This window comes from Notolepis coatsorum (assembly GCF_963971535.1).
Source record: "Notolepis coatsorum genome assembly, chromosome: 2".
NCBI lineage: Eukaryota > Metazoa > Chordata > Actinopteri > Aulopiformes > Paralepididae > Notolepis > Notolepis coatsorum.
In genome coordinates, this window is record NC_140166.1 from 54136187 (window position 1) to 54159404 (window position 23218).

General features: G+C 45.5%; 1 protein-coding gene across 3 annotated transcripts in view; it reads right to left on the reverse strand.

The window, feature by feature from the left end:
* The window catches only part of man1b1b (mannosidase, alpha, class 1B, member 1b), a 65794-nt gene extending 49111 nt beyond the window's left edge, over window positions 1-16683 (reverse strand). For 2 of the 3 annotated variants that reach the window (XM_084308926.1, XM_084308924.1), the window contains exons 1-4: window positions 16389-16683; window positions 13786-13938; window positions 4753-4858; window positions 3631-3752 (exon numbers count right to left, since the gene is read on the reverse strand). In XM_084308926.1, the coding sequence (XP_084165052.1) occupies window positions 3631-3752; window positions 4753-4858; window positions 13786-13896 (339 nt within the window). In that variant the 5' untranslated portion in view covers window positions 13897-13938; window positions 16389-16683. Of the gene's footprint in view, window positions 1-3630; window positions 3753-4752; window positions 4859-13785; window positions 13939-16119; window positions 16214-16388 lie in introns of those variants that run through there. The other variant, XM_084308925.1, reaches the window with a different exon arrangement.
* Window positions 16684-23218: the final 6535 nt, after the last annotated feature.

Genomic DNA, 23218 nt, shown 5'->3' on the forward strand with positions numbered 1-23218 from the left:
CACAGGGTGTGAGCGTCTGGTCCGGCTCCTCTGTGCTGCTGGCTCCAGGGTGGACAGTACCTGGACGTGTGGTGTCACAGGGTGTGAGCGTCTGGTCCGGCTCCTCAGTGCTGCTGGCTCCAGGGTGGACAGTACCTGGACGTGTGGTGGCACAGGGTGTGAGCGTCTGGTCCGGCTCCTCAGTGCTGCTGGCTCCAGGGTCTGGTCCCGCTCCTCGGTGCTGCTGGCTCCAGCGTGTTGCACAGGTCTTGGTAGCCTGAAGGGTCCCACTAGGTCCTCGTCGCTCTCTGAGAATGGGTCCACATGGTCGTGGTACCGGTGCTCCCTCCTCAGTGCACGATCAGCGATCCAGCAGCAGCAGATATGCCATATTGTGTGCGTGTGCGTGCGTGTGTGTGTGTGTGTGTGGGGGGGGGGGGAGGGGCCTAGCGCTGAGTGCAGCTGCCCAGGAGCGCGCAGCTTCTTGTACATCCTCCCCGAGCCGCCTGCATCAGGCTGTTGCATGTTGCTAATAAACTAATAAAACGAATACATTGTGTCTGTTGTCATTCGTGTAGGTTCAACTTGTGAACAGTAAGATGTGCAGTGGAATTCTTTCTCCACTGGCTCTTACAATGTGCACACTAAGCGATGTAAAATACCGTCATTTGCAGTGTTTGTGTAGTGCTTTTATTTATATTTTGGACATTACAATGAGTCATTGAGTCATGACTATAAACGTAAAACGTAATTGTTAACACTTTGATTGTCTAAGGCTAAATTCATGATATACCATCCCTTGCCAGCTCTATTTGTCTATGGAAAAGTTCCCCTTCTTTGCAGGGCTATAACTTTTTAAATTCTATTGCTAAATTGCCATTATTAGGGCCCATTCAAGGTCCTATATGTATTGTTCATTGTGTAGCAACGTTAAACTTTTTCATTCACATATTCATAGTAAAATATGGTCTAAAGTATAAGTATGTTTTCATCTCTTTCTGCAGCTTTCTCCAGAACGTGATTTATAGCCCCAAATGCATTATATTGATGATGAAATACAGTTTGGTAGGAATCTGTGCGAGATAAAAAATTTCAATTGGACGTACTTCTAGAAGTTTCTACGTATCATCTGATGATGACCGGATGGGCGGGGGATCGTTTATAATTCCGTGGGCAGCGTTATATCATTCATCTAGTGTGGGTGATATGATCATCAGAGCAGTTTATATCGAACACGTTCAAAAATAACGCTGAATCTTACCGTATCTTCCTCGCGCCGTTGGACGATGAGCGTGGAACTGAAATATTCCTATTATGGGATGTAGAAATACGCGATCTATTTCCAGGTTGTATAATAGTATATACGTCCAAATCATGTTGTTTATCGAGTTATTGGCAACGGATCGCTATGTATTGTGTCGAGATCGAGTCCCGGGACCTATAGAGAGTGCCCGGAAGTAATATGGACGATCAGCACTTCAACCACATAACTTCCTGTTTGGCGCTTCTGCCGATCGGCCACCAGATGGCGCTCTTGAACCGCTAGAGGTTTGAGAGGAGCTCAGAACTGTGTGTGAAGGCTGCGGATGGAAAATATGATTCCGATCACAGATTTTTGAAATATTGATATTAAAGACGAGTTACGGCGTCCTCTGCAACTTGAGCATGGCGGGGAAGGACGCCTAAACACGTTTTCGGCACTTAAAGTGTTAATGATACAAATGTTGTCGTTTTTATTATAATTTTTTATTTTTCTACTTTTTCTCCCATTTTCTATTTTCCTCCCATCCCAATTTCGTATTATCCAATTCTACCCTCCCCTGTCTCGAACGTTGTTAGGCCATGCCTCCCACAGGCCGGCTGCAATGTGGACGAAGCCTTGCATCACGTGTCCCCTCCGGTAATCGAGGAGGCAGCCGTAGCATCTTTTCACCTGCACAGCGCGATCGCTCAGCGTCGGGGGGGGTCTGCGTGGGAGGGTCACGCCGCCCCCGTTGCTTCCTGATTCTGCTGCGCAGGCGCACCAACCGACCTGTAGGAGTCGCTGTCCACAACGTCCGATCCCCACCCACCAGCTTCCCACCCCTAACACTGCCAATTGTATTAGTATGAACGACCAGCCAAGCTGGTAGCAACGCCGAGAGCTGGGCTCGAACCCAGCATCTCCTGCATTAGTGGCGAGCGCCTTGCCCACTGCGCCACTTAGCTGCCCCGTTTTTATTATTATTATAATTATTTAATTCCGAGGATGTCTGTAGAATCACCAATGATTTCTGCCAAATGAAGCCCTGAGAACATGGGCGCACACCAGGCTGTCCCATCTACAACTAGTTTGTTGACTAGTGTGTGGAACTCCAATCTCCCCCGACACATCAAGTTGAACTTCTTCCCATGCGACTGTGGAGTCGGTCCTCCTATATGGCTGTGAAAGCTGGACCCTGAAGCCCCCCCTGCAGAAGTCTCTGGATGGGTGCTACACCAGAATGCTGCGTGCGGTGCTAAACATCGGACAGAACGAGCATGTTACCAACAACAAGCAGCTGTATGGGGGGCTACCCAGGCTGAGTGAGAAAGTGGCGGCCAGGAGGATGAAACAGGCCGGCCATTGCCACAGACAGAGAGCTTCCAGCCGGCAGGACGGTGCTGTGGGATCCATCACACGGGGGCGGCGGTCACGAGGACGTGCTGAGGAGAGATGCAGGAGTGGAGCATTCTGTGGAGCTCGCTGCATGTATGGACGACCAAGAAGACTAGAGACTAGAGACGTTGTCAAGCTCGTCTGAGGACGACCAAATTATGAAGTCTGTTTGATCATGAGGTCCAATGTATTCAAAGCTGAGCTGCCATTTTGTTGAAAGGGCTATATTTGGCCGTCTTAGGCCCCTGATCATCCCACATGTTAGCTGGCATGAGAGCGATATCATTAGAAACCTTGGATTCTGTACTTCCACTTAAAAGAGAGTAGTGAAAATGTCAGCAAAGCCTGGCTAAACCAATCTCAATAACACGCGTCTGCCTGTAGAGGAGTTTCAAGGGTTAGAATAGAATAGAATAGAAATACTTTTATTATCCTGTGGGAAATTTGACACTGCAAATCGCTCAACATTTAGACAGAACAGGTCACGAATTAGAATAATAAAACGAATCAAATCAAGTTGCCTAGGATAAGAGTAGAGTCAAATAGAATAAAAATGGAATAACATATACAGTAAATAAATACAGTAAAAATATACTGAGGTCTACAGTAGGTGTAATATTGCACAGTGCTGTTTCAAACTAAGTCCAGGAAGATGGTAACTGCCACTCTGTGCTCAGTGATGCAGTGAGGCACAGTGATGCATTGTATAGTCTGATGGCTGTTGGAATGAAGGACTTCCTGTGCCGTTCAGTGCTGCATTTGGGTAGTGTGAGCCTAGCACTGAACATGCTCCTCCTGTCAGCCAAGTCTGTGTATAGTGGGTGGGAGGGGTTTTCCCTGATGGCCTGGAGCTTAGCAAGGCTCCTCCTCTCCGCCACCCTCGCTAGAGAGTCCAGCTCCACCCCAACCACGCTACTGGCCTTCCTGACCAGCTTATCCAGCCTGGTTGTGTTATCATTGCTAAGCCAAATCTGTAAAAAAAAAAAGAAAAAAGAAAAAAAAAAGTAACCAACTTCTGATGGGATGTCTGGCAGCGGTTGGTCCTGTTTGGCCGGCTCAGGCAGCACATGAGGAAGGACGGGCCTCAGGCCGGCGTCACCTCCCTGGTCTCTCTCCCAGTCTCCTCCTGTAAGGCCTGAACACACACACACAGGAAATACCAGTTAGTAGCAACCACTAGCGTTCCCACTGAACCAGTACAAATGCTGAATATAGTATACAAAAACATAAATGTATGTTTTTGTATAGTTAGTATAGTTCCAAGTTTCAAGTTCAAGTTTCTTTATTAGTCGTCGTACAAAAATACAGAATACTTCTATATGAAATGCTTTTTTCTGTTTTGCTCCTGAGAGTGTGCTAGATAAAAAGAAATAGATAAAGTATAAAATAGAAAGTCAAAAGTACGTAAACAAAGTGAAAACAAAAGTGTTCAATATACAATACAATGCAATATACAATACAGAGTAGAACAAAATGAGTAAGTGAGTTACAATACAATATACAGTACAATGCAGAAATGGGATGAGGTACAACTTATGGTAAGTATAGTATAGTTACATATAGCATAACTGTATATTGTATAGTAGTGTATATAGGACTCATTACCTTTAATTTGTAAGCTTAGCATTGTATAGTATTTTATCTTAGTAACTTTTATCATGTCTATCTATTCTATTATTATCAGGGATGTCCGATATTATCGGCCTACCGATATTATCGCATTAAAATGTGATATCGGAAAATATCGGTATCGGTTTTCAAAAGAAATTTTTTATTCTTTTTTTTTTACATTTCTATAACCTTTATTTACCCAGGCAAGCAAGTAAGAACAAATTCTGATTTTATTTATTGTCAAAAGTATGCATAATGTTGTGTTAATTCCACAACAAGAGATATGTAATGTTAATTACCTGAAATTATTCAGATTTCTGCATATATCGGTATCGGTTGATATCGGTATCGGAAATTAAGAGTTGGACAATATCGGTATAGGTAAAAAAAGCCAATATCGAGCATCCCTAATTATTATTAGTTTTTTTTTTTGCACAATCGAGGCGGGCATGGCCACCTTCATTTCACGTGTGTGTATGTGACTAATACATCGCTCGAATCTTGAATGGTTGCCGAGCCTTTACCTATGAGGTGTTGGGTGACATCTGGATAGGAGAGGACCCCGCAGACCAACAGGACCACGGTGAAGAGGACGAGGCTGCGCTGCAACCTGGACAACTGCTTCCATTTCTACACACACACACAGAGAGAGAGAGAGAGAGAGAGAGAGAGAGAGAGAGAGAGAGAGAGAGAGACTTTTGATGTTCTTTTATTAAAACATGTCAACTAAAAACAGTCAATAGAGACACAAAAAATCTCACGGCATCTTCATAAAAACAACACACACACCCACACACTCACCCACACCCACACTCGCACACACAACCACCCCTACACACTCCAAAAACCTCCTCCAGCACATAAAAACCACTTGACATTCAAATGCATATGTTCAGCCCCCCCCCCACAGTACCCATTGCATTCCCCAATCCCCAAGCACTCTCCACCCGGTCCTGCCTCTCCCTCTGGATCTCCACCATGCTCTCCTCCACAGAGTCCCTCACGATGAACTTGGTGACGACCACGTTCCTGGTCTAGTGTGAGTGTGAGAGAGAGTGTGAGAGTGTGAGTGAGAGTGAGAGTGAGAGTGAGAGTGAGAGTGAGAGTGAGAGTGAGAGTGAGAGTGAGAGTGAGAGTGAGAGAGAGAGAGAGAGAGAGAGACAGACAGAACCAACCGGCAGCCGGCTTCTTCTGTTTTCCTGTGAAGGACCTCAATGCTGTGCAGTTATAGCACTTTCCAATACAAATGACTGGCAGTGGCAGTATAACTAGAGACTAGTTAGACTAGAGAGATGTCCATGATTTTTTTCTTCTGCTGACTTAAGTATCATTTTTATGAACAATCTGCAGTGTGTAAGGTTCACATAAATAAAATATAATTATCAACAACAGGATAAGTGGAAGGTGGAGATATGGAAAAAACCTAAACTTAGAAAATATGTTGTAATTAAAAATGAGTATTTTACTGAACCTTATGTAATGTGAAACTTAAAGTGCAGACGGAGGTCTCCGTGTCATAGCGGTCAACCATCCCGTTTTTCCCGGGATTGTCCCGTTTTTCAACCTTCCTTCCCGCCGTCATCCGGTTCCCGTATTTTTTCCGTTTTTTTAAAGACATTTAATTTGTACAAAATGGCTGCAGTTCCCCTCCGTGACGACAGGTAGCAGCAGTGTAGATTAGAACATTAGCACAGGAAGTCAGACGGGAAGACGGTTGCGACCCGAAGAAGAAGAACAGCGACGGGATGCGTCTATGCTTTCTACAACGCCACTCGGTTTTCCGCGTTGCCGTTTTGCGCTCTGATTGGCCGAGCGCGCGCATGCGCATGAGCCGCAACAAGCTCCTCTATCTAAACTCCGCTTAAGCTCCAGGAGAGAGGAGAGAGGCTGAAAAGCCGCAGTTCTTGCCCGACTGATGGGAGCCGAATCCCGGATCCGATTTTTCTGATGAATACCCCCAAAACATGGAGGTCGAAATGTATTACATTCTACAACTACCTACCTACAAAAGGGAGAGAAGAGATACCGGCAAAGTGGGGAGCTCACTCTCGGCCGTGGTTTCTCAGTGTATAATGTATGGTGCTCTCCCTCAACATGCAAGTAGGGTGAGACAACACCATTCTTTAGTCCAAATAATACCCTACTTTATACTATATTATTGTCATTCGTTTAATGTAAAGTCAGTCTTACATTGGCACTGCTTTAACGTTACATTTACCCATAATCCATTGCTGTATTAGACATGCCAGTATAACTTTTGTAATATGAATGAAGAGCAAATGTAAAGTTAATCAATACACAATGAAACAATATCTTTATCTATATATCACATGTCAAAACTACTTTAATAAAAGAAGATTTCCGTTTTTCATTTCTACTCATTCATCCAAAACAAGACAGCAATTCTACTTCTGCATGCACCGGGATAATTGAGCTCATAGCACAGATTTGGAGTTGATAGAATGGACATGTTCTTAGGAAATGTTGCACATGGTGGAAATAATGGAAATGAACATTTCTAACATTAACATTTAGTGTACCGTAATTCCTCTAATAGTAACCGGTATTCAATTAAAAACCGGGTCTCTATTAATGACCGGGTGCGCTGTTGAGCTAAGCAATTATAAGCCGGCCTCCTAATACAAGCCGGGTATATTTTGTTATTGTTGTTATATGCTAGCCTGGCTGTGCAGTAAATACCATATAATGGTATGGTGTTAATGTTTACCAAGAGAGTAAGCCTACCTCAGAATTGTATAAAACGAAGTTATTATTATTATTATTATTATTATTATTATTATTATACCAGTATTGTGATTGCACTATTATACTTTATTTTACTTTTTTTGACCACCTGTAATTGCACTGTTTACTACCGTATTTCATACAGTACTTGGTTTCAATAAATGAACCCAGTACATTTGACTGGGTTCAAACTGACACAAAATGTTGATTTATTCATTATGATCTGTTTGAAAATTAGAAATATAGGCCTCTCTCTTATACATGCCTCCTCCTAATACAAGCCTGGTATCCACTACAGTTGAAACAAATACAAGCCGGGGTTACTATTAGAGGAATTACGGTATGTTTAAAGTTGATACATTTACGCATGGTAGAATTTCACTTTATATTACAGCAGTATCCGTTTTTAACATTACAATTAGTGTCTGACACTATAGACACGTGTTAAAAGTCAAAGTCAACTTTGTCATTTTCCAATTTGTGCAAGACATACAGAAAAATGTAATTACGTGCCCCCCTTCCCACGGTGTATATAGAAAGAGACAATAAACACAAAAGTAACATAGGACACAATATACGGAGTGGATGCACTCCGAAATACTGGCCGCTATGAAAACCAGAGACAAAAAATGCTCTGAGTTTCGTAAAAGTCAGTCAAAGCTTACTAAAAGCACGAGCAGTGAACTCCAAGCCCACGTGACTGAACTCAAACTAGAAAGAAACAGACTAAGAAACGACGTAAACTCCATGATCAAAACTGCAAAAAAGAATTTCATCAATGACAAAACTGAGGAAAACAAAAACAAACCATGTGAACTTTGGAAATTACTCAATAATCAACTAGGATGCAGTAAAAAACTTAAAACCAGATTCTCAAACATAAACATAAAAACGGACAACACGCTCATCACAGACAAGCTGGATGTAGCCAATTACTTAAACATTTTCTTCACAAACATAGCCACAACACTGGTAAACAAACTACCCTCCCACTCAGGGCTTTATGGGGTAGAACACATAGTAGCTTACTACAAAAACCTAGGGGTCCGCAAGGATGACTTCAAGCTGGAAATGGTAACAACAGATGAGGTACTCAATAAACTGAGCGCCCTCCAACCTAACAAGGCCACTGGCCATGACAACATCCCCTCCAAATTCCTCAGAGACGCAGCAGCCGCCATCACCCCAATCATCACACACATAATAAACCTCTCCATAAAACAGGGACACGTCCCCAAGGACTTCAAAATTGCGAGGGTGACCCCTCTGCACAAAAAGGGCAGCAAATTAGACCCAGGCAACTAACGCCCTGTTTCTATTCTCACCTCCATCTCGAAAGTCATGGAAAAAATAGTCTATGAACAGGTCGAAAAGTACCTAGCGGAAAAAAATCTAATCTACGAATTCCAATCTGGCTTCAGAACATCCCACTCCACTGACACATGCCTTCTCTATTTGAATGACCACATCAAACAAGAGGTGGACGCAGGCAAATACTGCGGCATGGTCATGCTGGACCTACAAAAGGCCTTTGACACGGTCAATCACTCCATTCTGATTGACAAGCTAAAAGCAATTGGTTTTGATAGTCTATCGGTGAGCTGGATGCAATCCTACCTTGAGGGGAGGGAACAGATGGTGGAGGTAAACGGTACCCTATCCTCCCCCCTCACAGTGAGCTGTGGTGTTCCACAAGGAAGCATACTAGGACCGCTACTGTTCCTAATTTATGCAAATGACATGTCGTCAGCTTGTGACTGCAACTTGTTCCTGTTTGCGGACGACTCAGCCCTGCTGGTCTCTGACAAGAACAAGTTACAGGTTGAAAAAACCCTCAGCTCGGAACTAGGCAGAATCTGCATATGGCTCGCTGATAACAAACTATCATTACACATGGGCAAAACAGAGTCCATTCTCTTCGGTTCAAATAACAAACTCAGCAAGACCGACGGCTTCTCAGTTACAGTGGGTGACAATATTGTCACAAGGAAAGATGAAATTACCTACCTGGGTTCCATCCTAGAGGCTAATCTCTCCTGTGACAAAATGGCATCCAATGTAATAAAAAAAGTCAACCAACGAACTCGATTCTTGTACCGGATCTCCTCTCTGGTAAACAAGAATACCCTGAAGACTCTGGCAGGAGCACTCATTCAGGGGTACTACGACTATGCTTGCACCTCATGGTACCAAAGCACCTCAAAGGCGCTAAAAACAAAATTACAAACATCTCAAAACAAACTGGTCAGACTACTGCTTGACCTTACTCCTAGAACCCACCTCACCCCTGCCCACTTTGACAACCTAGGATGGCTTAGAGTAGACGACAGAGTACAGCAACTTGCAATGGGCCTGGTCTACAAGATACACTACACGACCAAGGTACCCATGTACATGTCAAAATACTTCCCAAAGGTCAGTGAATACCACGATCACAACACCAGAGGGAGCTCCACAAATCATGTTAAACCCAGATTCGGCTCAAATAAGGGACTAAACACGTTTCGCAATTATGCCACATCAATGTGGAACGCCCTACCCAAAGCTGTAAAGGAATGTGGATCACTACCCACTTTCAAAACCTCTCTCAAGGGACACCTACGGGAGACTGCAATTCAAAACTGGCCCCTGTAAATATCCTAACCCAACCCCCTCCAATGTACAGTCATTTACCTAGTATGGTTGTCAATAGTCCAATGTACAATTTTGTTTGTTTGTACAGTGTCTCCCCCCCCCCCCCTCAATGTACAGTTTTGCTTGTTTATACAGTGTGTCTCCCCCCCCCCCCAATCACCTCCAATGTAAATTACCCAGTATGGTTGTCAATATCCCAATGCACCCAACCCCCCCCACCCAACCTCCTCCAATGTACAGTTTCTACGTCAAATGTATATACTCCCTTTTCTTGACTCCTTCTGTATCACAAACAGTACTGTATTTGCAAATCTGGTATGTCATAAATGTATAGATGTAGCAGTACTGTCTATCTGTATGTCATGTATGTCATATATGTCCTGATGAATTGAAAATGGGGGACCCTGATGTAAACAAGACGAAAGTCTTTCTCTGGTCTGCATCCCCTTAACAATTGTGTGTATTGAGCTGTACTGTATTGTACCCATTCTGCAATCTGTTAATAAAGTTTTCAATCAATCAATCAATCAATAGTAGTCTAGCCGACATCTAAGAAGGGAGATCCCCCCTTGAACGGCCCTTCTAAGGTTTCTCTCCTCCACATTGCCTGTGGTGCATTTTTTCCTATTGCTAGGTTTTAGTGAGTTTTTCCTTACCTTCGCGTGGGGTATGTCTGGGAGTGTTGCATTAATTTATTCATTTAAAAAATTTTGGACTTTATGGCGTTTTTGGTTTGTTCTTGATTCCTTGTGATGTTTCTTCTTGACTTGTTTAAAGAAGACGTGTCCGGCCCATGGGGACATTAACGTGTGTTGTCGGGCCTTTGATTTGATTTACTGGTACACATTTGATTTGATTTACTGGTACAGAACCGTGTTCCTTATTCCCCAGAACTCACAGAACGAATACTTCTTACTAGGGCTGCAACGATTAGTCGACATAATCGACGATGTCGATTATAAAAAATTGTCGACGAGGAATTGTTGCAATTGATTCACAATTCTTTGTGAAAGTGGCTTCTCAGCTCTGGTCCAGCCAGCTGAAGACTTCTTAGCTTAACATAACAGACCGCCAGTAAGTTTGGGGGAACTAATGGGATAACTGGGGATGTTGTTTGGTCCTGACAAGAGTCTCAAAGCAACTCTGAGGTCATGCTCAATGTCCAATCTGTTCCTCTGCTCTGTCTTCAGCTGGACCAGAGCTGAGAAGCCACTTTCACAAAGATAGGTAGTGCAAAAAAAAAAAAAAAAAAAAAAAAAAAATTATATATAATTGTTTTTCGAATTGGTCGACTAATCGAAAAAATAAATCGACAGATTAGTCGACTACCAAAATAGTAATTAGTTGCAGCCCTACTTCTTACACTAATATGTATATTGAAGAGAGACAACACGCCCTTCTGGAATAAACCAACAGTCATGCGTCAGGGGGGCAAGCCCTACACAGGGTAGAGCAACAGGTTTTTGGAATTAACCCCCTCTGCCTGCCTGTCTGGTGATAATTATGAAAGGAATCCATACCAGTAGCTAGCATGTCATAATAGAGGTGCAATACCATAATAGTAGAGGACATTTATGATATCAAATGACTGAGTTTAGTTAAAAAAAAAAAAAAGAAAAAAATATATATATATATATATATATATATATATATATATATATATATATAATAATACATAAAAAAAAAATCGTGCTGAAACGTGTCTACCATAATCCTCTACCCTTCTGCCAAAACCACTGCCCACACAATGTCTAAATCGTTTGGCAAGTGAACACACAAAGCCGCCGTTAATATGTACCACCGGCACTGCCCTACTTGTATTTAACGACACAGGATTTATTATGAACACAACAGCCGCAGAACTGGGACACTTGTGTTGTTGTTGTTTTCCTCGGGTCTTGGGGAGGAGGAATTAACCCTTTCACTGCCGCACCACCAAACGGTTAACCCTTTCACTGCGACAATACACAGAAGGTTAATAACCCTTTCACTGCCACGCGACAGAAGGTTAACCCTTTACTATCACACAACCGACGGGTTGTGTGATAGTAAAGGGTTAACCTTCTGTCGCGTGGCAGTGAAAGGGTTAACACTTTGATCGCCATGGGTTAAATTCATAATTTACCATCCCTCGCCAGCTCTATTTGTCTATGGAGAAGTTCCCCTTCTTTGCAGGGCTATAACTTTTTAAATTCTATTGCTACATTGCCATTATTATGGCCCATTCAATGTCCTATATGTATTGTTCAGGGTGTAGCAACGATATACTTTTTCATTCACATATTCATACTAAAATATGGTCTAAAGCAGGGGTCTCAAACTCGCGGCCCGCGGGCCAATTGCGGCCCGCGGGATGATATTTTGTGGCCCCCTACTGGACATCAAAGTGTAGTGTTAATGCGGCCCGCGCACTACTGTTTGCCGAGTCGTTGCGCGAGAGTTGGAAGTTTTATTTATTTGATCACTTGTAGGCTACCATAGCGCAGGCTCATGACAGCAACGTTATGTTAGTGACTTGGTTGAAACGTGATTCTGGAGTGATATGATATCAAGTAAAGTGGAAGCAAATGCATCCTCGCTATCTCTCCTCTGCGAGCAGTGCTGCGCGCTGTCCGCCTGCACTGCCACATATGTCTGTCTGTGTGTACGGGTCTGGTCCAATCACATACGCGTCCCGTCAGCGTTTTTCCCCCTCAGCCACAGTCTGCGAATCAGAGGCAGAGTAGGGGAGTAGGGCGGGTCTTCACGGACTGCATGTCGTCTCTCTCTTTCAGTTCAAGTCGGAGCAGAGTTGAAAGCGCATATACAGTAAACTCACTCCCAGTTTTATCTCTGTGAGATAAATGTAGCTATTAGCCTATTTTCGCCAGCAGGCAGCCAGCAGAAAAATATGGCATTTTCAAAGATGGTCAGTAAAAGAAAAGTCGACTGCAATTCAAAGGTGAATGGACGGAAAAAGTCCCAGCCAGGCGCGTAGCTGGAGATTCTGGGCCCCACTAAAGAATCAATTTGTGGGCCCCCAATCTATTAAAAAATGTGGGGCATTTATTTATTGATGAAAACGCATAATATGGGTTTTACCTATTTTTTTTTATAAACAGCTTTGTGATAGAATAAAAAAAAATGCACAGTGCATTTCCATAGCTGTGGATGAGTCCACTGACACCACTGAGAAGCCTGAAGAACCGTTCATGTTCTGAAGAACTGTTCATGTTCTGAAATGTTATTGCTAAAGATTGAGAAGATTGGATCAGTTGTACTTTTTTTTGAATACTTGAAACCCTTTTTTTGTGGAATATTTGATGCGGCCCAGCCTCACCCAGACTCTACCTCCAGCGGCCCCCAGGTAAATTGAGTTTGAGACCCCTGGTCTAAAGTATAAGTATGTTTTTATCGTTTTCTGCAGCTTTCTTCAGAACGTGATTTATAGCCCTAAATGCATTATATTGATGATGAAATACAGTTTGGTAGCGATCGGCGCAAGATGAAAAATTTCAACTGGACGTACTTCTAGAATGATCTACGTATGATCTGATGATGACCGGATGGGCGGGGGATCGTTTATAATTCCGTGGGCAGCGTTAGATGATTCATCCAGAGTGGGTCATATGTTCATCATAGCAGTTTATATTGAACACGTTAGAATATAACGCTGAATCTTACCGTATGTTCCTCGCGCCGTTGGACGATCAGCGTGGAGTAGACCGTTTTCGATTATGGGATGTAGAAATGCCCGATCCATTTCCAGGTTGTATAATAGTATATACGTCCAAATAACGTTGTTTATTGAGTTAGGGCGAGCGATCTATTATCCAGTGTTTCAAGATGGAGTCGCGGGAGCTATAGAGAGTGGCCGGACCACATTTGCATGAGTACTACTGGTTCAAAGGTTAATATCCGGTTGGTGATCTGCCGATCGGCCACCAGATGGCGCTCTTGAACCGCTAGAGAGTTGAGAGGAGATCAGCACTGTGTCTCAGAGCTCCGGAAAGGAAATATGATTTCGATGACAGATTTTTGAAATATTGACATCAAAGACGAGTTAAGGCGTCCTCGGCGGAATGAGCATGGCGGGGAATGACGAGTTCCGGCGTTTTCGGCGGTTAAAGTGTTAAGGAACCCGAAGGAGACACAACGAGGAAGCTGACCCATGACGTCACATGTCAACACCAACTCACCCTCCAGCAGGACTGCCTCCGCCACTGTTTGCTGTTGCTGTAGTTGCCGCTCCCCTGCTGCTCATGGAGGGTTAACGCTATGAAGTCCTTTCTGGATGGCGGCGAGTGCATGTCTCCGACCCAGCCCACGGGGAAGTCATAGACACAGCAGCACTGGATGGAGAGAGCCGAGATCAGCCGGTTGTTGCAAATGAGAAATGACAGCAGAGGCTGTCAAAGAAGCAAGACTACAACTGGCTACTACAATAATAGTGTTGGACTGAAACAGATTGCATGATGATGATGACATCTTTATGGTGTGGCTGTAAATGGGCAAATTAGCTCGACGTTATTGATATGAATTATTGATATCGATATCAACGGGCACAAGCAAGCGCAAAACATTAAGACAGCTGTTGTTGAGCTCCATGATCTCATCAACAGGCTTTAGTCAATAAGTTAACATGCAGCGATCGATGCTGTTGTTGTTGTTGTATTCAAAAACAAGTCGGCGTCGTTTTGAAAACGTGAATATCTAGAAACAGCGATGCGCCTGCTTATACTTTCAACTTTACCTTTGCACACTACCGTGCGGTCTCTCCCCGGTCCCCCCTACCTACCTACCGTGCGGTCTCTCCCCGGTCCCCCCTACCTACCGTGCGGTCTCTCCCCCGGTCCCCCCTACCTACCGTGCGGTCTCTCCCCGGTCCCCCCTACCTACCTACCTACCGTGCGGTCTCTCCCCGGTCCCCCCTACCTACCTACCGCGTGGTCTCTCCCCGGTCCCCCCTACCTACTGTGCGGTCTCTCCCCGGTCCCCCCTACCTACCGTGCGGTCTCCCCCCCGGTCCCCCCTACCTACCGTGCGGTCTCCCCCCGGTCCCCCCTACCTACTGTGCGGTCTCTCCCCGGTGCCCCCTACCTACCGTGCGGTCTCCCCCCCGGTCCCCCCTACCTACCGTGTGGTCCCCCCCCCCCGGTCCCCTCTACCTACCGTGTGGTCCCCCCCCCCCCCCCCGGTCCCCCCTACCTACCTACCGTGTGGTCTCTCCCCGGTCCCCCCTACCTACCTACCGTGTGGTCTCTCCCCGGTCCCCCCTACCTACTGTGCGGTCTCTCCCCGGTCCCCCCTACCTACCGTGCGGTCTCTCCCCCGGTCCCCCCTACCTACCGTGTGGTCCCCCCCCCCCCCCGGTCCCCCCTACCTACCGTGTGGTCCCCCCCCCCCCCCGGTCCCCCCTACCTACCGTGTGGTCCCCCCTCGCCCGGTCCCCCCTACCTACCGTGCGGTCTCTCCCCGGTCCCCCCTATCTACCGTGTGGTCTCTCCCCGGTCCCCCCTACCTACCGTGCGGTCTCTCCCCGGTCCCCCCTACCTACCGTGCGGTCTCTCCCCGGTCCCCCCTACCTACCGTGTGGTCTCTCCCCCGGTCCCCCCTACCTACCGTGCGGTCTCCCCCCCGGTCCCCCCTACCTACCGTGTGGTCTCCCCCCCGGTCCCCCCTACCTACCGTGTGGTCTCTCCCCCGGTCCCCCCTACCTACCGTGCGGTCTCTCCCCGGTCCCCCCTACCTACCGTGCGGTCTCTCCCCCGGTCCCCCCTACCTACCGTGTGGCCCCCCCCCCCCCGGTCCCCCCTACCTACCGTGTGGTCTCTCCCCGGTCCCCCCTACCTACCGTGTGGCCCCCCCCCCCCCGGTCCCCCCTACCTACAGTGCGGTCTCTCCCCGGTCCCCCCTACCTACAGTGCGGTCTCTCCCCCGGTCCCCCCTACCTACCGTGTGGTCTCCCCCCCCCGGTCCCCTCTACCTACCGTGTGGTCTCTCCCCCGGTCCCCTCTACCTACCGTGCGGTCTCTCCCCCGGTCCCCTCTACCTACCGTGCGGTCTCTCCCCCGGTCCCCTCTACCTACCGTGTGGTCTCTCCCCCGGTCCCCCCTACAGTGCGGTCTCTCCCCCGGTCCCCCCTACCTACCGTGTGGTCTCTCCCCCGGTCCCCCCTAGCTGCCGTGCGGTCTCCCCCCCGGTCCCCCCTACCTACAGTGCGGTCTCTCCCCCGGTCCCCTCTACCTACCGTGCGGTCTCCCCCCCGGTCCCCCCTACCTACCGTGTGGTCTCTCCCCCGGTCCACCTACCGTGTGGTCTCTCCCCCGGTCCCCCCTACCTACCGTGTGGTCTCCCCCCCGGTCCCCCCTACCTACCGTGTGGTCTCTCCCCCGGTCCACCTACCGTGTGGTCTCTCCCCCGGTCCCCCCTACCTACCGTGTGGTCTCCCCCCCGGTCCCCCCTACCTGCCGTGTGGTCTCTCCCCCGGTCCCCCCTACCTACCGTGTGGTCTCTCCCCCGGTCCCCCCTACCTGCCGTGTGGTCTGGTCTCCCCCCCGGTCCCCGCGTCTGGGAGTGTTATCAACGGGTCCACAACCAGACTCCAGACCGAGGCACAACAACACTAGGCCTGAAACACAACCGGGGCTAAAAGTAAACTCAAGCCCTTAATTCTTTATCGGACACCACGGGATTACGTGCCTCACGGCGAGTGATGAGAATCAATAATAAGCACTAACGCGGTGTAACAATAATAACTTGTATTCGGACAACAACAACAACAACACGGCGCACATCTTACCTTTTTGCGAAATGAATCTCACGCTATGATGATGAAGTGAAAAGTATCCTCCGGGGTGGAGAGAGAGAGAGAGGATATCAACAGTGTGTTGTTGTTGTTATCACTCCTTGTTGCGTTCATTTGTAGCCGTCGGGCATCCTCCTCCTCCTCTTGTTGCGTCAACAAACAACACCACCTCCTCGCTGCCCAATGCTGGAAACCACATTTACACTCCTCGTCATGCTAAATATGATATCGTACAACAAATATTACATGATCAAATGAATGTCTTGATCTCTCCACTTGCGCCTTTGAATGGCAGAGTAACAGCGTTAAGCGCTCACTGACAGACAGGCAGGCAGACAGAGATACAGACAGACAGGCAGACAGACAGACAACAGACAGGCAGACAGAGAGACAGACAGACAGGCAGACAGACAGACAACAGACAGGCAGACAGAGAGACAGACATAAGGACAGACAGGCAGGCAGGCAGGCAACAGGCAGACAGACAGGCAGGCAACAGGCAGACAGAGAGACAGGCATGCAGCAGACAGGCAGCTAGGCAACAGGCAGGCAGGCAGACAGACAGGCAGGCAGGGTAACCAACACCACCCACCAGGGTAACAGGAACTCTATGCCAGAATGGACTTGTATTGTTGTTGGGACCAGATCATGCATTTGGTGAATTTGGCCAGATGCATCATTTTGATTAATTAATAATAAGATTTTTCCACTTCCACATTCTCTTCGGATCAAATAACAAACTCAGCAAGGCCAACGGCTTCTCTGTTACAGTGGGTGACAATATTGTCACAAGGAAAGATGAAATGACATACCTGCAGGAGGGCTCCATTCTAGAGGCAAATCTTTCCTGTGACAAAATGGCATCCAATGTAATCAAAAAAGTCAACCAACGAACAAGATTCTTGTACCGGATCTCCTCTCTGGTAAACAAGAATACCCTGAAGACTCTGGCAGGAGCTCTCATTCAAGGATACTACGACTATGCTTGCAAGTTGCACCTCATGGTACCAAAGCACCTCAAACGCACTAAAAACAAGATTACAAACATCTCAAAACAAACTGATCATTTTGTTTTGCTTCCATTGCTCCTAGAGTACAGCAACTTGCAATGGGCCTGGTCTACTGTACAAGATACACTACACGACCAAGGTACCCATGTACATGTCAAAATACTTCCCAAAGGTCAGTGCATACTACGATCACAACACCAGAGGGAGCTCCACAAATCATGTTAAACCCAGATTCAGCTCAAACAAGGGACTAAACACGTTTCGCAATTATGCCACAACAATGTGGAACGCCCTACCCTCAGCCGTAAAATAATGTGAATCCCTACCCTCCTTCAAAACTGCTCTCAAAGAGCACCTACGGGAGGCTGCAATTCGAAACTGGCCCCGGTAAATGTCCAACCCCCCCCCCCCCCAACCCCCTCCAATGTACAGTTTCTTCCCCCTCGAATGTATATATATTTTTTATGATCGCTTTCTCTTAAACTACTGTATATTTGGATATCTTGTATGTTATAAATGTCAGGATGAATTGAAAATGGGGGACCCTGATGTAGACATAAATAAAATATGATAAAATATTACCCCTTCATATTTCAGAGGGAGACGGAGTGTGTACCGCTCTATATCAATATTTAGCCTACGTTATTGTACCATGAAGGAAACTAGTTTAGATCAGGGGTTCCCAAACTTTTCAGGCCGGGACCCAGAAAATAAGGCGTCAGAGAGCCGCGGCCCAATGCACATCGTCAGGCTTTTTTTTTCTTTATTTTTTGCAAGGCGACGAATTTTTTAAGCCAAATATCACTTCAATCTATTAATTTAGTTCAAGTTAGTTATTCATTTATATGTGCTATTTATGAGAGGGCTAACTTGTTGCAAAATAATAATGATAATAATAATAGCCTCATTAAAATACTATTGTTGCTTCGGTTGTTTTCAGCGTTTTATGTGCATAATCTGTTATTTAGTTTGAAATGTTCGTTGAAATAAGTCGATTTTTCGTTTTTGTTTATTTATTAAGTTAATATAAAACCATATAGTCACATTTTAGAATACAATAGAATAGAATTTTAGAATACAACTAGAAACACTGTCCTGGCCTGCTTCTAAATTCAGTGGCCTTTTGGATTTTTTATTTTTTTTTGGTAATCATCTCGCGGCCCTCCCGTGGCTGCTCGCGGCCCACCTTTCGACTTTGGGAACCACTGGTTTAGATGATTCAGATTTAAACTTTGTGTCTAATGTGGAAAAACATCACTAGAAATCCCAAGACGTGTATTCTGAGCACAAAGTAAATAACACAAAAGTTAGCCAACATCTATGCCTGTCTGGTCCATTCTCTTTGGATCAAATAACAAACTCAGCAAGGCCAACGGCTTCTCTGTTACAGTGGGTGACAATATTGTCACAAGGAAAGATGAGTCATGCTGTGGTCATACACACACAGCAACATATTTGAGAGAGAGAGAGAGAGAGAGAGAGAGAGAGAGAGAGAGAGAGAGAGAGAGAGAGAGAGAGAGAGAGAGAGAGAGAGAGAGAGAGAGAGAGAGAGAGAGAGAGCCCTAGGGGTTCCTTACAGTATCTCCATTGGAACTTCTTTAGCCCCCCTCTGGGTTAAGCTATATTATAATTTAGCCTTGTGGAAATGTAAGTAAATAATACTTTTTGGATCTGGGGGCCCAACCCAATCAGATTGCTTCATTTCATAAACTAATGAGAATGCCAAAATGGGGTCAAAGCTGGATCATCCATTTGACCTCGATCTCAAACTCCGCCCTCTTTCTTGATCCTCCAATCACGACCATTGCTTTCCTTGAGTTTGAGATGGATCAATAACCTCGTTCCCAGCTTTATCTCGAGAGATAAAGCCTGGTAAAGCACTACGGCCGAAAGTGGGAATCGGGTAGGAAGTCCCGCCCCTGAAATCACGACACGGTGCTCATGAAAATGTATTCCCCCCCAGAAACAACCTTGTTATTGCCTCCCTCGACAGGCTGACAGACCTGCTTGTTGTTTGTTTCCCTGGGGACTATAAACAGATCAGGGGGTGCCCGGAAACCGGAAAGCCTGTAGCCGGTATTTCTTTTTTTGTATTTTTTTTTTTTTATTATTTTTTAAACAAACATATAAACAAACATGACAACACACGATAAGATATACAAGCATTAATTAACAGTGCATATCCAATGAAATCACCATTTAGTTAAATGTCTTATACAGGATATACCCCTAATACCTGTTATCTAGTACCCTACACACATGTGCTCCAGCTCGTACCCCCCCCCTCCCGGACCCCCCATTGGATAATCCAACCATTATAACTTGTTCCTACCAGACACTACCTTTATATGCTAGTTTTTATTCTCTCCACCACTTCTAACCACATTGTCATTTTGGATTCATTGAGACCAGGGCCAGACTGGGGAAATAATTCATACCGGGAGATATAGCGCGAAATATTACAAATACTTAATTTCCTGCATTCTGGTGAATTTTAGTGCATGTGAATCACAAACTAATGAGCCAACAATTGCTTAGTACAATGTACTGTTATGGACCTCAAATAAAACTGTTGTGGCACTAGCAATGCTACTCTCTCCACCTTCAAAAAGAAAAAAGCAAGAGCACAACATATTTTTCTATTTACTATTATAATACAGTTAACCACTCTCTCCTGTAAGGGCCTTTCTTTTTCTTTGTTTTATCCCTCTCTCCTCCACCCTTTCTCTTTCTTCCACTGTCCATCTTGACATCAACGTTAATTGACTTTCGCTCTACTGTATCTCTCCCGAGTCCCTCACAACCCCCTCCAATGTACAGTAAAAATGACCAAGTATGGTCTTGTCAATATTCCAATGTACAGTGTTGCTTGTACAGTTGTACAGTGTCCCCCACCCACCCCTCCTACCCAACCTCCCCCCCACCCACCCAACCACCTCCAATGTACAGTACCCCCCCCCCCCCCCCACCTACCCAACCTCTTCCAATGTACAGTTTCTACGTCAAATGTATATACTTCTTTTCTGGACTCTTTTTGTATCACAAACAGTACTGTATTTGCAAATCTGGTATGTCATAAATGTATAGATGTAGCAGTACTGTCTATCTGTATGTCATATATGTTACGATGAATTAAAAATGGGGGACCCTGATGTAAACAAGACGAAAGTCTTTCTCTGGTCTGCATCCCCTTAACAATTGTATGCATTGAGCTGTACTGTACTGTACCCATTCTGCAAACTGTTAATAAAGTTTTCAATCAATCAATCAATCAATCAATCAATCAACCTGGCTCATTGCCTGGCTGTTATTCTGCATCTGAGTGCCGTCTGCCATTCCATTCGCCGCCTCCGCTGTCAATCAGTTGTATCGCCTGGTCCCGCCTCCACCAATCACAAGCGGCAGCACGGCTCCATTGTGATCCGCGTGAGGGAGAGAGTCAGATAGTTCTCCAACTCTGTCGCAGACAGTGAAATCCTGGTTGTTCCCCACCCACCTAGGTTATCTAACTATCGTGCCGCGCCGCCGCCACAACTAGAAACAATGGCCTGGCAAAAAAATAAAAAAATAATAATAATTTTTTTTTCTTTTTTTTATATAATTTTTTTTTCCTAATCTGTGCAGGCCAGGCCACCGGGGAAACTCCCGGTGCTCCCGATGGCCAGTCCGGGCCTGATTGAGACCCAAAATTCTTGCTGTAGATATTTCTTGATAAATCACATCGAGATATGTAAGAATCCAGACCTTCCGGCAAATTTTTTCCGGTTGAAACCATCGTGATGCTATCAGCTTTTTAGCCACTGTGATACCAGATAAAACCAATCTCTTTAGCTGTGGATGTACTGCACACTGAAAGACATCATTCAGCAGTAATACAGAGGGGTGTACAGGTATATTCAGAGTTAAGAGATTTGATAGTTGCTGGGTCACCTCTTTCCAGAATATCTTAACTGGTGGGCAGTGTCACGTTTTAGACTCAAACGTGAAAGTTGTAAAAGATACTTAAAGATATAAGAGATGAAACACTTTTGAAGGTATTTATTATAAAAAGTTTAACAAGCAATGTAATATAAAAGTGAATAAGCAAAGTATTTATACAAGGTGAATATAGCAAGGTACAATTTGAAATCTAGATTGTTACAACCGGCCGGTTGAGTATATAAAAGGAAGGATAAAAGTCAAGTCATTGTGAGTCAGTCCAGCAGTCTCGTCCGTCCAGTCCAGTCAAAGCAGAAGAAGTTAAAGAAGTGAAGTCCAGTCCCTTCTCTGTCAGGGTGTTTTATTGGTCCCCCAATCGACCAGTGTGGCTGTGGTCTTTGTCCTGCGTGCACGTTGTGTGTCTGTGTGTATTGGTCAGCCAGTATGTCCGCCGTGCATGAGTGCGTGGAACGCACATTTACGTGCAAGTTTGTGCGTGTGTGTCTCTATGATAACGATCTGTGATTAATGGAGACTGGAATATGTGACCACTGGATGACCTGGTCGTATATTATTTGGCTTGTGGCATTTTGTTGAATTATGTGATCCGGCTAATCTGGTGGGTGCTGTGTGCGCGTTGAGAGCAAGGGTGTGTGTGTGTGTGTGTGTGTAGGTTTGTGTGTGTGTGTGCTTTGAGGGTGTGGATGTGTGTGTGTGTGTGTGAGCTTGTCCTATGTGTAAGTGTGTGTGTATCTGGTATATGCTTGTGTGAGAGGGACGGAACCATGCACCAGGGGTCAGCTTGCAGGTCACTGATCTGTGAGTGGCCCTCTGTCTGAGAGAGAGACGTAAACAAGCTTTATATAGTGTAGTGATGGGAGAATGTCTCTGCTTATAAAATTACATGATACGTGTCATATTTCATCAGCAGTCCCAGTACATGTGCATACATGTCCCCTCGTCCCCATTTGTACATAAGGAGCATTTGGAGTCTTGTTTAAGACCCATTTTGTTCAGTCTTATAGGAGTTAAGTATGTCCTGTGAATATAGTTAAGATTGATTTGTTCCTTGATGCAAGTCGAACATTTGCCCAGGCTTCTTGCCAGTCAAAATCTATCTCCAGGTCTGGTATATCCCTCCTCCAGACTGAGTCTAGATGGAGGGTTTCATATGAGGATGTTAGTAATTGATGATAAAAATCTGAAACAAAACCTCTCGATGTCTCTCTTTCATAGAAGAATTTGTGGTATCTGTGGTGTACAATTGGTATCCTTAATGGAACACCGTGAGCCTTCAAACATGCCAATAACTGTGCGTAAAAATAATATGTGGACTTGGTGAGATACATTTTTTTGCGTATTTCATCATAACTACAAAAACCCCGTTTGTTGAAAACATCTCCTAATGAGTGTATGTGTAGCCGGTATTTCTGTATTTCCGATTAACACTTTAGGAGGCATAGCTTTACCAGCCTAATGGATCAATGAGTAAGACGACCCGTCACCGAGCACCGCTTCAGTTATATCTCTAACTACGTGACCGATACAAATGAAATATTAGGCTTCTGGTTGTTCACTTGATTTTTTTGAGTGGCAGTGCATTTCACCAATGAAACGACAGCAGAAACCTGTGGTTACTTGTGCCACATGTAACGGAGGTCCGTGAGTATATCCACAGACGGTCATGATAAACGCGTGTGTTGAGAAGTGACTGTGGCAGTAAGTGGGCTGCGAGTTAAACTCACTTCCCCATAACAGGGTTAATAGACGCATAGATACGGTACCCAGGAGTATGTTGTCGCCCGCGGAGCGGGAGACCCGGGGTTCGACTCTCCCTCGGGGCATCGACATTTAATACACAACGCAGAGGAGTCCGATACGATCGGTCACACGCGG